At 37.7% G+C, this 13397-nt stretch overlaps 1 protein-coding gene across 2 annotated transcripts in view; it reads right to left on the reverse strand.

The window, feature by feature from the left end:
* The window catches only part of LOC133422948 (NACHT, LRR and PYD domains-containing protein 12-like), a 229237-nt gene that overhangs the window by 25059 nt on the left and 190781 nt on the right, over window positions 1-13397 (reverse strand). The window contains exon 8 of one of the 2 annotated variants that reach the window (XM_061713010.1): window positions 10246-12415. The exons of the other annotated variant lie outside the window; for it this stretch is intronic. Coding sequence (XP_061568994.1) covers window positions 12409-12415 — 7 coding nt within the window. The 3' untranslated portion in view covers window positions 10246-12408. Of the gene's footprint in view, window positions 1-10245; window positions 12416-13397 lie in introns of those variants that run through there. 2 annotated transcript variants of the gene reach the window in all.

Here is a 13397-nt window from a genome sequence, read left to right on the forward strand (position 1 = left end):
TTATGAGAGATCTCTCTATTCTCGGAAGAATCCTACTGACAAAAGCAGAAGGCATCTCAAAACTAGTATATCCTTGTCAATCTCTTTATGTTCCTCCTCAAATGATTAAAAAGGTAAATTCTGTCATTTTTAATTTTATCTGGAAAAATAAGACCCACTACCTTAAGAAATCTGTGATGGTTAAAGACTATAAAAATGGTGATTTTGAATCCATGATTGGTGTATTTAAAGTGAATTGGATAAAAGCTTACTTGGCTCAACCTGAGTCCATATGGTTCCACATACCAAATAATATTTTCCAAAATGTTGGAGGATTAGAATTTTTGTTGAGATGTGACTTTGAAATAACTAAACTGCCAATCAAATTGTCTAATTTCCACAAACAAGTACTGCTCTACTGGAAAATGATGTTCACCCACAATTTCACACCGCACAGCTCCACCTTGTGGAATAATAGAACCATCACTATTAACAGGAAGACCTTATTTAAACCAGAATGGTATGATAAGAAAGTCCTATATGTTACTGGCTTGTTGGATGTAAATGGCAATTTATTGCAATTTAATACATTTGTAGAAAAGTTTAGTTTAAATTGCTCTTATAGAGAATTCAATAAAATCTGTAGAGCTATTCCACTTCCCTTGAATGACATGATAAAAAATATTCTTACATACTCAAGTGTGATTGTAAAACTGCCTGATTTAAAAGTCGGTGAATTGAAATTGGGTGAAAGAAAATGTAATAACAAAGTACTTGGAAATGTGTTTAAAGAAAAGCTATTCAATGATATCAAAAAATCAACAAAAATAAAGATAACAGAAATTGAAGTAACGTTAACAAAGATATACAGCAGCTACCTTAAATGGCCAATTTCACCCAAAGCAAAAGAAATTCAGTTTAAAATAATAAACAATATTTATCCTGCCGCTGAAACCCTAAGGAGAAGGTTCAATTTTGACGTAGACCCTTGTGTATTTTGTAAAACAGAACACGAAACAATTGAACACTTATTCTTTTCTTGTTCATTCACAAAGCTTTTTTGGCAAGATGTTTATCGGTGGTTAAAGATTGGGATCAACGACTATAGGAGCCAAATAAAGTTGTCATTCACTGTGTGTGTGTGTGGGTGGCGCTGTGTGTTACCTGAGCCACAGGTATAAAGGTGATGACGTAACATTGTTTGACATGTTTGGCCCGGAAGGGCAAAAGGTTTTTGACCGCTGTGGCGCTAAAGTTACACTTTATGCTTTGTCTGATCAACCTTAATCAAGACGCAATAAATACTCTTTTAATTGCATCAGAAGAAAGCGTCCTGGCTCGTCCGTCACCGCCGGGGAACGTGGGCAGCAGCAGCCAAAGGCGCGTCGACCAGATCCCGGTCAAACATTCTCAGTAGCCTAAAGCATTGGGCTTGGCTCCTACAACAACGACTGTATGTTCAGCAAGTTTCAGGTCATAATTTATATGGACGGTCTGCCAAAGAAGGTATCCAAGATGGTGAACATAATTCTAATTTTGGGTAAATATCATATACATAAAAATAAATGGAAAAACAGCAAACCCTCCATAGTACAGTATGTTTTAAAAACGAAATAAAAAGTTATATAACATCTATTAAGGTACTTTCAAAAGAAAATCAGTCTATAAATGATTTATGTGAAACCATGTTAGAGTCTCTTGCTCTTTAAGATACAATCTTGCTACGCTTATACTTTTTTGTTGAAATGTCAACCCCTGTGATTATTTTATTTTGTGACAATTTTCTTTTTATTTAAATGTAGAAGTTTATCTTGGAAAAAATGTATAGTTACATATTCGCTTGTGTGTTGTGAATTTATGTTTCAGTTGCAAACTAATGTTTCCTCAAAGGAATTTAGTAATTTTGAAAATGTTGAATAAAGTTTGTTTAAAAAAAAAAAAAAAACACTCGGGGGAAAAAAAAAAAAAAAAAGACAACACCGACAATTTTCAACACACTCATGAGCTTTATACTTAATGCAAGTAATATTAAACATATTAATAATAATAATATGGGTATATTACCGATGGCTCTTTATTGCACATTTTCACCACATAACATTTACGCTGTTTTACACATCATAAAACTCTCAATAATTAATGAAGAGAGACGAGGTGGAGACAACAGAGCCACAACACAGAAGGACATAAACCGTTAAAAAGGTCAAATTAAAGGCATGGCAATTAGTGTGAAGACTCAAATGAAAGTCAAAGTTAACATCTGTTTTCACCTCTATTGTGAATAATCCTGATTTCCAGTCTGGGATGGTGGATGTTGGTTTTAAACAGTGGGGTGATAATGGTGTTCATAGACTGAGAGATTTACTCTCTGATAATATGGTTATGACATTTGAACAATGATAGAGAGATATTCTATCCCCAGAAATGACTTCCTTCATTATTTACAGGTAATGTATTATATGTTGCACAGTACTACCTTGGTTGAGAACCATGACAGCTCTCCTATTGATAAATTATTATTTTTAACAGGAAGAGAGATATCTGTAAGCCTATTTTATAAAGCTCTGTGTTTCACACCCCCGGTTGGGCTAGACAAGCTTAAAGGCACATGGGAGAAGGAGCTAAACATCATAATTGCTGATGAAGAATGGAAGGATGTATTCAATAATTTCAGTTTGCAATCGCGCCCAAGCAATACAGTTAAAAATTATACACAGAATGCACATATCCCCCAACCGTAGACTTCAATCTCTCACCCATGTGCCTTAAATGCAAGATAGAAATGTGTACCCTAACTCATTGTTTTTGGTCATGTTGTAAACTGCAGGTGTATTGGTCTAATGTGCTATCTGAAATATAAAAGATATTGGACTTAAAACTGGATATGGACCCCGTATCTCTTGTATTGGGCGTCCTAAGACAACACTTAATATCAAAACATAATCGGAGGCTGTATTGTATTACAAAGTACCAATTATTAAAGGCTGGCAAAGAGTGATGTTTGATCTGGTGCCATTAGAATACCTGACATGTATATTACATTCAAAAACAGACCAATTCTATAAAGTCTGGGAGCCTTACTTGAACTATGTAGAGCCTGATGTCTTGACTGGTCATACTGTATATTTTTACAGTAACCCAGGGTATTATTTATATGAATCTGAGCTGGTGTTTTGTTGTTTTTTTTCTTCTGTTTGTTTATTTGCTGCTTGTTATTTCTGTGGATCATATTATGTATCCATTCTTTGCTTGTAAAAGTGAAAAATGAATAAAAATATTGTATAAAAAAAAAGGTCAAATTAAAATCTGACTTCTCTGCTTCCATCAGCAGACACTTTTTTCTCTAAATGTTTTTTTAAATTGAACATCCAGGTGGAATAAAAAGTCGGGCATTATCACAGCTTTGGAGGTTTGCTACTGTGGACACAAAATCCAAATTGTATTTATAGAAAAACATAAAATAGCCACGTACCTAAGAGGGCCTAAAAATGTGAAGTTTTCAATCAAGTAATTTGCCCATAAATCAGCTTGAAATTGGACTGATTGTGATTAATTAGTAATTAGGATTCTGAAATACCACTTACCTCCACTGGTCGTATGTGACGTCACCAGGTCTGGACCAAGACGGCCGCTCTGTCAGCACGTTATAGTATAGTATTTTTTTATAGTATATATCATATAGTACTCTGTCAGCACGTTATGGTATAGTATATTTTTATAGTATATATCATATATTATAGTATTCTGTCAGCACGTTATAGTATAGTATATTTTTATATATTATAGTACTCTGTCAGTACGTTATAGTATAGTATATTTTTATAGTATATATCATATATTATAGTACTATGTCAGCACGTCTCTCCCAGAACGTTACAGTATGATATATATTTATAGTATATATCATATATTATAGTATAAATTGTATTCGATGGTGTTTTTTCAATAAGAGGATTGCAAAAGTTCGCCCTCTGGTGGTTATATATGGTAACTGCACTCAATGTAAAGTTAGAAGAATTAAATGACAAAAGTACATCCTGTTATTCCTTTCAAAATAAATCGACAATAAACAGTTAAAAGGGCACGACGACAACGAGTCTGTTTCGAGGAGAAATTAGTGCAAATACAATCTTCATCCGTCTTCTTTAATTAATTAATGTAATTACAGTCGGTAATCTATGAATCTATGAATCTATGATGTTCTCTAATTAAAATGAATTACAGACGATAATGTCGTTAAATTGAAGAAAACGGCTGTTTCTAGTGTCACCACAAGAGGGCGGTCGTAACAACGTTTCGCCCTCTAGCGGTTATACAAGGTAACTGCAGTCAGTGTAAAGCTAGAAGAATTAAATGACAATAGTACATCCTGTTGTTCCTTTCAAAATAAATTGACAATAAACAGTTAAAAGGGCAAAATTAGTCTGTTTCGAGGAGAAAATAGTGCAAAAACAACGTTCATCCGTCTTCTGTCATTAATTAATGTAATTACAGTCGGTAATTTATGAATAGTTCTGTGATTAAAATGAATTACAGACGATAATGTTGTTAAGTGGAAGAAAACGGTTGTTTCTAGTGTCACCACAAGAGGGCGATCGTAACAACGTTTCGCCCTCTAGCAGTTCGCCCTCTGGCGGTTATACAAGGTACTGCAGTTAGGGTAAAGTTAGAAGAATTAAATGACAAAAGTACATCCTGTTGTTCCTTTCAAAATAAATTGACAATAAACAGTTAAAAGCACGACGACAACGAGTCTGTCGAGGAGAGATTTGTGTAAAAACAATCTTCATCCGTCTTCTGTCATTAATTAATGTAATTACAGTCTGTAATCTATCAATAGTTCTGCAGTTTGGATGAATTACACACGATAATGTTGTTAAAGCGCCTTTCTACAAAGAAATGTACGTTTTACGTCTCATTTATTCATTCACACACGCACTAATATACTTGGGAAACAGTTAGGCACCAAATATAATATATTTAATTTTCTCAGATGGCAAAAATAAGAACTTTATTGATCCCACATAGGAGTAATTCATGTTATATCAGCTATAGAGAACAAGGTAGTGCCGAAAAACAATATATAGTGCTCCACCTTGCTTCTCTTTTATTGCAACACATTCATTTACATACATGACAGTGGTACATAAACACTGCATTGATCACCACACTACACACACTGCACTATCACTGTCTCGTCTTTTTCTTTTTTTACATCCGTGATTTTAGTCGTCTTACAGAATCAGGAATTCATCTGTTAATAAAATATGTAAAATATGTCAAAGTGAAGGACACACACACTCACACACCTAATCTAACGTCTGCTGCAAGGTGGAAAGGTGAATAAATCTCACTGACTGTGAAAGCTTTTATCAGATAAAAGTAGTGACCATGAATATATATGAAGACACTTATTAAAAGAAAACTCTGACATCAACTCTGTTTGGCTGCATCAACCTGTAAGCTACAAACAAAAACTTACTTTTGTTGGGGACAAATTCTCAGTGAGAATTCACTTTACAAATACAACATTTCCCCATTAAGAGCTTTCATTTGCTGGTTTTAAGGTAAGTTATAATTAAATATAAGTAAAACTACATTTATTATTTTTGGAAATCGACCTATTAATCAAAGTGTACAAATCACTATTGATAATGTGGAAGTGGAAAGAGTTTTTGTTAATAAGTTTCTTGGAGTGGTTATTGACCATAAGCTGTCCTGGAAGCCTCACGTCAACTTCTTAAAAAAACTAAATATCTAAAACCATTGCAATTCTATATAAATGTAAAAATATTCTAACATTAAACTCACTAAAACTCCTGTATCAATCTTTAATAAAACCAACGTACTAACTAACTAACGTACTGTATAGAAGTATGGGGACACACATTTAAGACAATCACGAAACCAATACTTTTACTCCAAGAAAAAGCAATGCGACTCATAAACAAAGTTGGATACAAGCACTCAACCAACCAATTATTTATAGATTCAAATGAGCTTAAATTCAATGAACTGGTGGACTTCAAAACTGCACAGCTCATGTTCAAAATCAACAATAACATGCTGCCAGACTGTGTTCAAAATATGTTCAATTTAAGACAAAGCCATTCCAACCTCAGAGGGGAGAGCATATACAGGAAATCAACAATCAGAACCAACACCAAACTGAGACGCTACAGCGGCAGCGGTGGATTTATGGAATAAGTTGGATATGAGTGGTGATGCTTGCTATGTTGATTTGGGTATTTATTTAATTGGTGATTTGCTTTGATTTTTTAAGGATGAAGGAAACATGTAGACTGCACCTTTATTTTAAAAATCTTTTTTATTTCTTGAGGAATTTTTGTTATCCCTACAGAGGCAATTTGTTTTACTGGCAGTCTTTCTCTTACTTCTTGCTTTTATTTCATTAATTTAATTAATCTTTTTGAGGGTAGGCAAATAATAAGCTTTGCTTCAGCCTACACCATTTTCAGTCTAGATGTTATTTGTTTATTTGTATACTGGAAACTTTTTTGTAATGTTTTCTTTGAACAGTGTATTCGTTTTCTTGTTGTCATTTTTATTCTTTGTTTTTTTTTTGTGTCATGACCGAAAATAAACTAAACTAAACTAAACTAAAAACTAAAAACTAAGGTAACAGAAAAACATCTTGTTGCACAACAGGCTCTTTTGTGAGCTGCAGGAAGGAACTGAGGTCTTTGTATGATAAAATATATTTCTGTGGGAAAAAAACACGTCCACATTTAAAATAAGTTCACTCAAGTTAATTCATATGTTAAAGATACATGTTTATAGTTGGTATCAAACATCCATCTTATCTGTCTGAAGAGAAAACAAGAAAACTAACAAGATTAAGACGCAGCTGGACTGGAGAGACACATTACACCCTGGAAACAGAAAGCGTCTTGAGTTGGAGGCCAAATACAGTCAGATGAGTGGGTTTCCATCAGCATCCGTTCAGGATAAAAGCTGGAAGGCTGGAAGGTAACGGTACCGACCAGATCCTCCGTCTTTTCAGCCTGTTTATGACAACATGAGTTTCTGTTATCTTCTGAGGCTTGATGAACTCGATGACATCATCGTTCACGTGAGCGACCGACAAGAAGCGACATCCCCCTGTGGAGCGGATCTCACAGTGAGGGAGGTGAAGCTGACACATGGACCCCTCCTTCACACACCTGATGTCAAACAGGGGTCCTGCAGGCTTCTTGTGATGTGGGCTCAGCTGGCTCCTGCTCCAAGGAAGGATCCTGTACAGAACCTGGCCTCCGTCCTTCATGTGAAACACCAGAGCCGTCTCTCTGCACTGGTACTGACCTGGACGGGAGCACTGGAACCTGTAGCTTTCACCAGCAGACTCATCAGTGCAGGCAGGTGTGAACTCCTCAAAGCTGCTGCTCAGGTTCCCGGCAGGGAAACTTCCACATCTTTTTAGGGCTCTGCTTTCTGCAGAAGGTTCATGAGTGGGCGAGGGAAAGCTGCTTGAACGGGACCTGCTGCAGGACTTTTCCTTCCTCTCACAGGAACCTGTGGTGGAGAGTTGTAGAGGACCAGAGGAAGGCGGAGCGTTGCTCGCTGGGATCGGCTTCATTCTGATAAAAGGCTCACATCCTTCTCCCAGGTTGGAGTCTTCTTCTTCATACTGTTGTGTCTCTTCACTGCTGCTTTCAGCAGATTTAGGAGCAGGGACAGAAGGAATGTTAGTCTGAGAGCAGGAAGGTGCGGTGGGAGCAGACCAGGGTGTTTGATGAGGGAGAGGTGGAGGTTGGTGGAGACACAAGCTTCATCAACCTTTGCTGGTGTTGATAGATTATAGGAGGACGTCTCCTCTCAGAAGAATCCACCTGGTCCACCGTCATCTGTTTGGTTCATTTTATGCAGATAAAAACAGATGAGACTGTTGTTTTATTTGATACTAAACTCAATTTTATATCTAATTTTATATTTACACCTGCAATACTGTAACAACAAGACTTTAGGCATATGAGAGTTTATGGAAACGGACGACTCTATACACTCTATTTGTAGGGAGTGTAACTCAACCTATAATATATATATATATATATATATATATATATATATATATATATATATATATATATATATATATATATATATATATATATACATATATATATATATACATACATACATATATATGTATATATATATATATATATATATATATATATATATATATACATACATATATACATATATATATACACACATGCATATATATACATATATGTATATACATATATATGTACATATATATGTACATATATGTACCTGTATATGTATCCTGGTATATACATATATATATATATATATATATATATGTATACATATACATATATATATATACATATACATATATACACACACACACACACATTATATATATATATATATATATATATATATATATATATATATATATATATATATATATATATATATATATATATATATATATATATATATATTTATACATATATATATATTTATACATATATTCCACATGCCCTGACACGTCCTCCCCTCGTTCTCTGCAGGTTTTCTTCGCCTCGGTTCGTTCTGGAGGCAGCAGTCAAGTCTTCTTCATGACCCTCAATAGAAGCTCCATGATGAACTGGTAACCTGGGCCCCCCTTCAACCCCGTCTGCACCCCGACCACCGGCCCCGCCTGGAGGGACGGAGGGACGGCTGTGTACATGTATGTGTGTGTGACCCGTGGATGGAAACGACTGAGTGGACGCAGCTGTTGGGGGACAGCAGGGCCTGTAGATGGTCCCACTGCAGAAAGACTCTCCGCCTCCTCGGAGGATCCATGCACTGGTTGATCTGGGAGGTGGAAGGAGGTGGAAGGAGGTGGAAGGAGGTGGAAGGAGGTGGAAGGAGGTGGAAGGAGACTCCAGGTCTTCTTCGGACGGCCTGTATGAGCCAGGCGCTGAAGAGGAGACATTTCAAACAGGATGATCACGCTGCAAGCGTCCTGGCGGTGAAGCGGGTGTTCTGACTGCAGCAGCTTCTCTGTCGGTAACCATTTCTGAGGTTATTAAAGTAGCATTAGATAAAACAAAATAAAAAACAAAAAAACAACACTTGAGGTTTTCGCTGAACATTAAATGCACAAGTACTGGGACACGCCTCGCAGAGCCAGTTTTGCTTCGCTCATCGCAGCTTGATTAGATAAGATCCAAGTCATTTTGATGATTTCTTTTGGTTTTTTGTCCCACAAAAGACGGCCCAGTTTTGAGAGGCGCCAGACACAGAGACCTCAACGCCGAGCGGCTGTGACCTGCGCCAGACGGAAGCTGACAATCATGAAAGAAAGACGGTAGCAGCGCTCCAGTATTTCAGTGCTGCAGCCACTGGCGGCTGGCGGGGATATCTGGACCCGCAACAAACCCTCCCCGCCTGTAATGTTGCTGCTGTGACGACCACAACACTCACACACTGCAGTTCTGCTGCTGAAATGGTCACTTAACGTTGCCCTTTTAGAGAAGCAGCAACCTTCTCCCACGAGCTGGATCTGGCTCCAAAAACGAGTCAGTCCTTAACAAGATGAAAGGTGAGATTCCACCACAAACAAGGCGTCTCCAGCATGAAACCAGGTCTCAAGAGCAGTAACAGTTGGGGTCGCCCACTGAAGATGCTCATTGACAGATCAGCGTAACTAACAACTGCAGTTCCTGAGCTCTTTCACGTTGCCGTTCAGGTCAATCTGCTTCTTCGACTTCTACAAACTCTGAACGAGGAGCCCTACATGTTCAAATTTGGGCATCTGTTGTAAATGTATTTACGTAACAACAGTAACAAGTAGATCTGGGTATTAGAAAAGCTGTTTTGGTTGGAGGATCCGTCATCAAACACACAATTCCTGGTATTTTAGGCGGTTTCTGGATCTTTTTAACATTTGCTGCTCGTTGTTCTCACCAGCTTTTTATTCTGTCACTTTTGGCGGTAAAAGCAGACCTTGCGAAGCAGGTGAGATCACCGAGGGAACCAGCGACGCCTCGTTTCCACTTGCTTGTGAGCACTCGTGACACGTCCGGGGAGTCTGATTTCTACCACCGCGCATTATTGCATCTGCATTATTGTTGATGCCGCTCTGTAATTCCGGCACCAGCCACTAGTGTAGGCTCTTTTCCTGCAGCGCGTCGCCTCCTAGAGCAGACTTTCCTTCTGTGGAGCTGATGAATATTGAGCTCGAGTCATTTGTCTGGTGAACCATAAGAAAACCAGGGAACAGAATCAAAGTTAATACAAGCTTTTATTAAATCATGCACAATGTTTTCCAGCCGGAGGTACAATTTTCTCAAACCACAATAGAGAAATGCACACTGTGGTCATCAATCCAGTCATATTTATACTGAAAAAGGGAGGTGTTTTGTACGTTATATGAGCCGATGTTGAACCTTATCTGGGAGGCCAACTGCAGTAAAAGAAACTTAAACATGTCACACTTTCAGCCATATATTTTCTGTTGTCTATCTCTAATCCGACATGTCAAACCAGCAAAGATCTACGAAAACCCAAACCCAGAGAAAAACAGGAGGGGACCCATCAATCGAGAGCAACTATCAGAGTACAATGTTATAGAAAAAAACCCTCATACTTTTAACAGTTTCATAAAATCCTAACACAACAAACTATCGTTTCGACCGCGTTAATAACGATGAAGAAGAAATGCAAAAGTGTAAATCAGGCTTTAGTCCATACGCTGCTCCGTAGTTTCTTCTCCCTCCGGTGTTTTTAAGGATGTGATTTGATTTTTAAAATGTTTAACTCATTTGGTTGATTTTGGAAAGAAAGTTTAGCCATAGCATCCAGCTACAAGGGCCAGAACTATATTCTTGACCAGTAAGTTTGTTTCTGCTGCAATTGTAGACATTTCAACACGGAGGCCAAAGGAGACTCGTCTTTGGAGCCAGCCCCCAGTGGTCAGTCAAGGAACTGCAACCTCCTTTACTTCCGGGTTAGACTCAGCAGCCCAACCTTTTTCTCTCCTTTTTTGGTCCAAATCTGCGGTTCATTTCACATCAGAGGCTTTTCAAACAACAATATAACAGGAGTTTGAGTTTGGTGAATACGTTTGCTCTGATTCGTTGCTGTTTATTAAGTTGTGCAGTTTGTATGGGGACTTTTCTTTTATTCTGTTTTCACTTGATATTATTACGTTGTCGGGTTTGACTCTAGAAACTGGTGAGAAACATTTTCTTACACAACACTGAACAGCATCTCATCATCTGGGCTTTTACCCGTCAATAGTCGAGACGATACGCTGGACGACTGTACAGTCGACCTCAACGTTATCTTGGGGATGCAAAGACGGAGCATCACCTGTTTTTGGGTGGATGAACTTTGAAAACTGTACGTGCTGGGATGTTTGGGTTCATCTTGTCATCTTTTTTTGTCGTTCATGGATTCTTAAAGAGTGATACATGCGAGTGTCGGGGCTCCAAGGCCGAGTCTTCGTACGTCAGGATCTGAACCAACAGCCTGTGAATAAAGTCAGCAGGCAGGGGCCGTCGGAGAAATCATAGATTAAAATGAATATATGTATAAATACATGTGTGTGTGTGTGTGTGTGTGTATATATATATATATATATAATATATATATATATATATATATATATACACACACACATGTATATGTATGTACACTGTAATAATTTTCATTATGATGATATACTGATCATTTTAGAGAAGGGCAGAAAAAAATATTCCTCCCTTATTAAAGCTTAGTTGTCTTTCTACAGAATAGAGAACATAGCTAAACTGTAAGAATTTCTTAAAAAAAAGAATAATTACAATGTTTTTATTGTGGTATTATTTGTATTTGTATCAATTTTTGTACGTATCGAGACTGTGAACGTATGTTGGACCGTGGGCCTGTGTGTCTGGGGGAGCAGGTGAGTGCACAGGTGTGTGACATGCATGTGAGTGGATGAATTCACTTTGTCTGAATCACTGGAATCTGAAAGACACGACCTCAGATAACACACATCTGTGATGTTGGGAATTCTTCAATAAATGTCCTCTCCTTGTACAGCAACGACACCGACTCGGTTCTTTTTTTCTTCTAAACAAACCTTGTTCTCTAAAGCACAACCTTTGACGACCTGGTTTTTTTTAAGTTGTACAAAAACATCTTGCTGAGTGCTAACAACAGACCGAGTTAATTTAGAAGAACTTAAAACCCTCTGTGACGTCATCCAGAGGTTTTCTGAAGAGTCGCTTTCAACCTCATTTAGTCCAAATAATGAGTAGAACGTCAGACGAGGGTGTTTGATGAAGGAGAGGTGGAGGTTGGTGGAGCCACATGTTTCACCAACCTTTGCTGGTGTTGAGAGATTATAGGAGGACGTTTTCTCTGAGAAGATTCCACCTGGTCCACCGTCGTCTGTTTGGTTCATTTTCTGCAGATAAAAACAGACGAGACTGTTGTTTTATTTGATACTAAACTCATGACACCTGAAAATAATTTTATAGTTACAGTAAAAATAACGAGGTTCCTGTTTTATTTTGAAACCTCGTGTTTCAGTTTTGTCTTGACTTCCCTTGTTCAGAGACGCTCACATAAAATTATAAATTAAGTTTATAAGTTGAGTGCTGCAGAGTTCGTAACCTCGATTAACCAATACGACGACTATTCCATCAACTGAACCAATTTATGATTAACTAACTGCACAAACATTTAATTTTTACGAAAGATTCAGTCCTGTTTATATATTATTATATTATCTGCAGTTATTAGATTTTAAAATACTTGTTTTCTTATAGGCTACTAGACCAATAATGTGTTAAAGGAGCCGTCTGTAAGAAATGTCCAAAACTGGTACTGCAGTCACTTTCAAAATATTGTTGAGCGGCGTGTACCCTCCCCCTCCTCCCCCCGACCAGAGGTTGCCAGGTAGGCTGCAGAATGCAGCAGGAACGTAGGCTGCCATGGCTGCAATAATTAGAGCCGAGCTGGCAACCTGGATGCTGAAACAATACTGACTTGGTGATTGGGAGATAGGTGGAGGGTGGAGCTTCAGAAACAATACTGACTTGGTGATTGGGAGATAGGTGGAGGGTGGAGCTTCAGAAACAATACTGACTTGGTGATTGGGAGATAGGTGGAGGGTGGAGCTTCAGAAACAATACTGACTTGGTGATTGGGAGATAGGTGGAGGGTGGAGCTTCAGGCCAAAACAAAAAATGACAACATAAACATCAGTTGAGGGCTGCAACTCCTCTTTTTAAACTGGAATATCCTGGCTTGAGTGCTGTTGTCAGTGACATAAGTATTTGAAATTAACATGATTTTTAAATGTCTGTTGACATATCGGGGTCATTTTATGATTCGTTTTATTATTGCTCTTACATACAGCTCCTTTAAGTTATTATATTATTGGT

The sequence above is a fragment of the Cololabis saira genome, chromosome 22, assembly GCF_033807715.1.
Source record: "Cololabis saira isolate AMF1-May2022 chromosome 22, fColSai1.1, whole genome shotgun sequence".
NCBI lineage: Eukaryota > Metazoa > Chordata > Actinopteri > Beloniformes > Belonidae > Cololabis > Cololabis saira.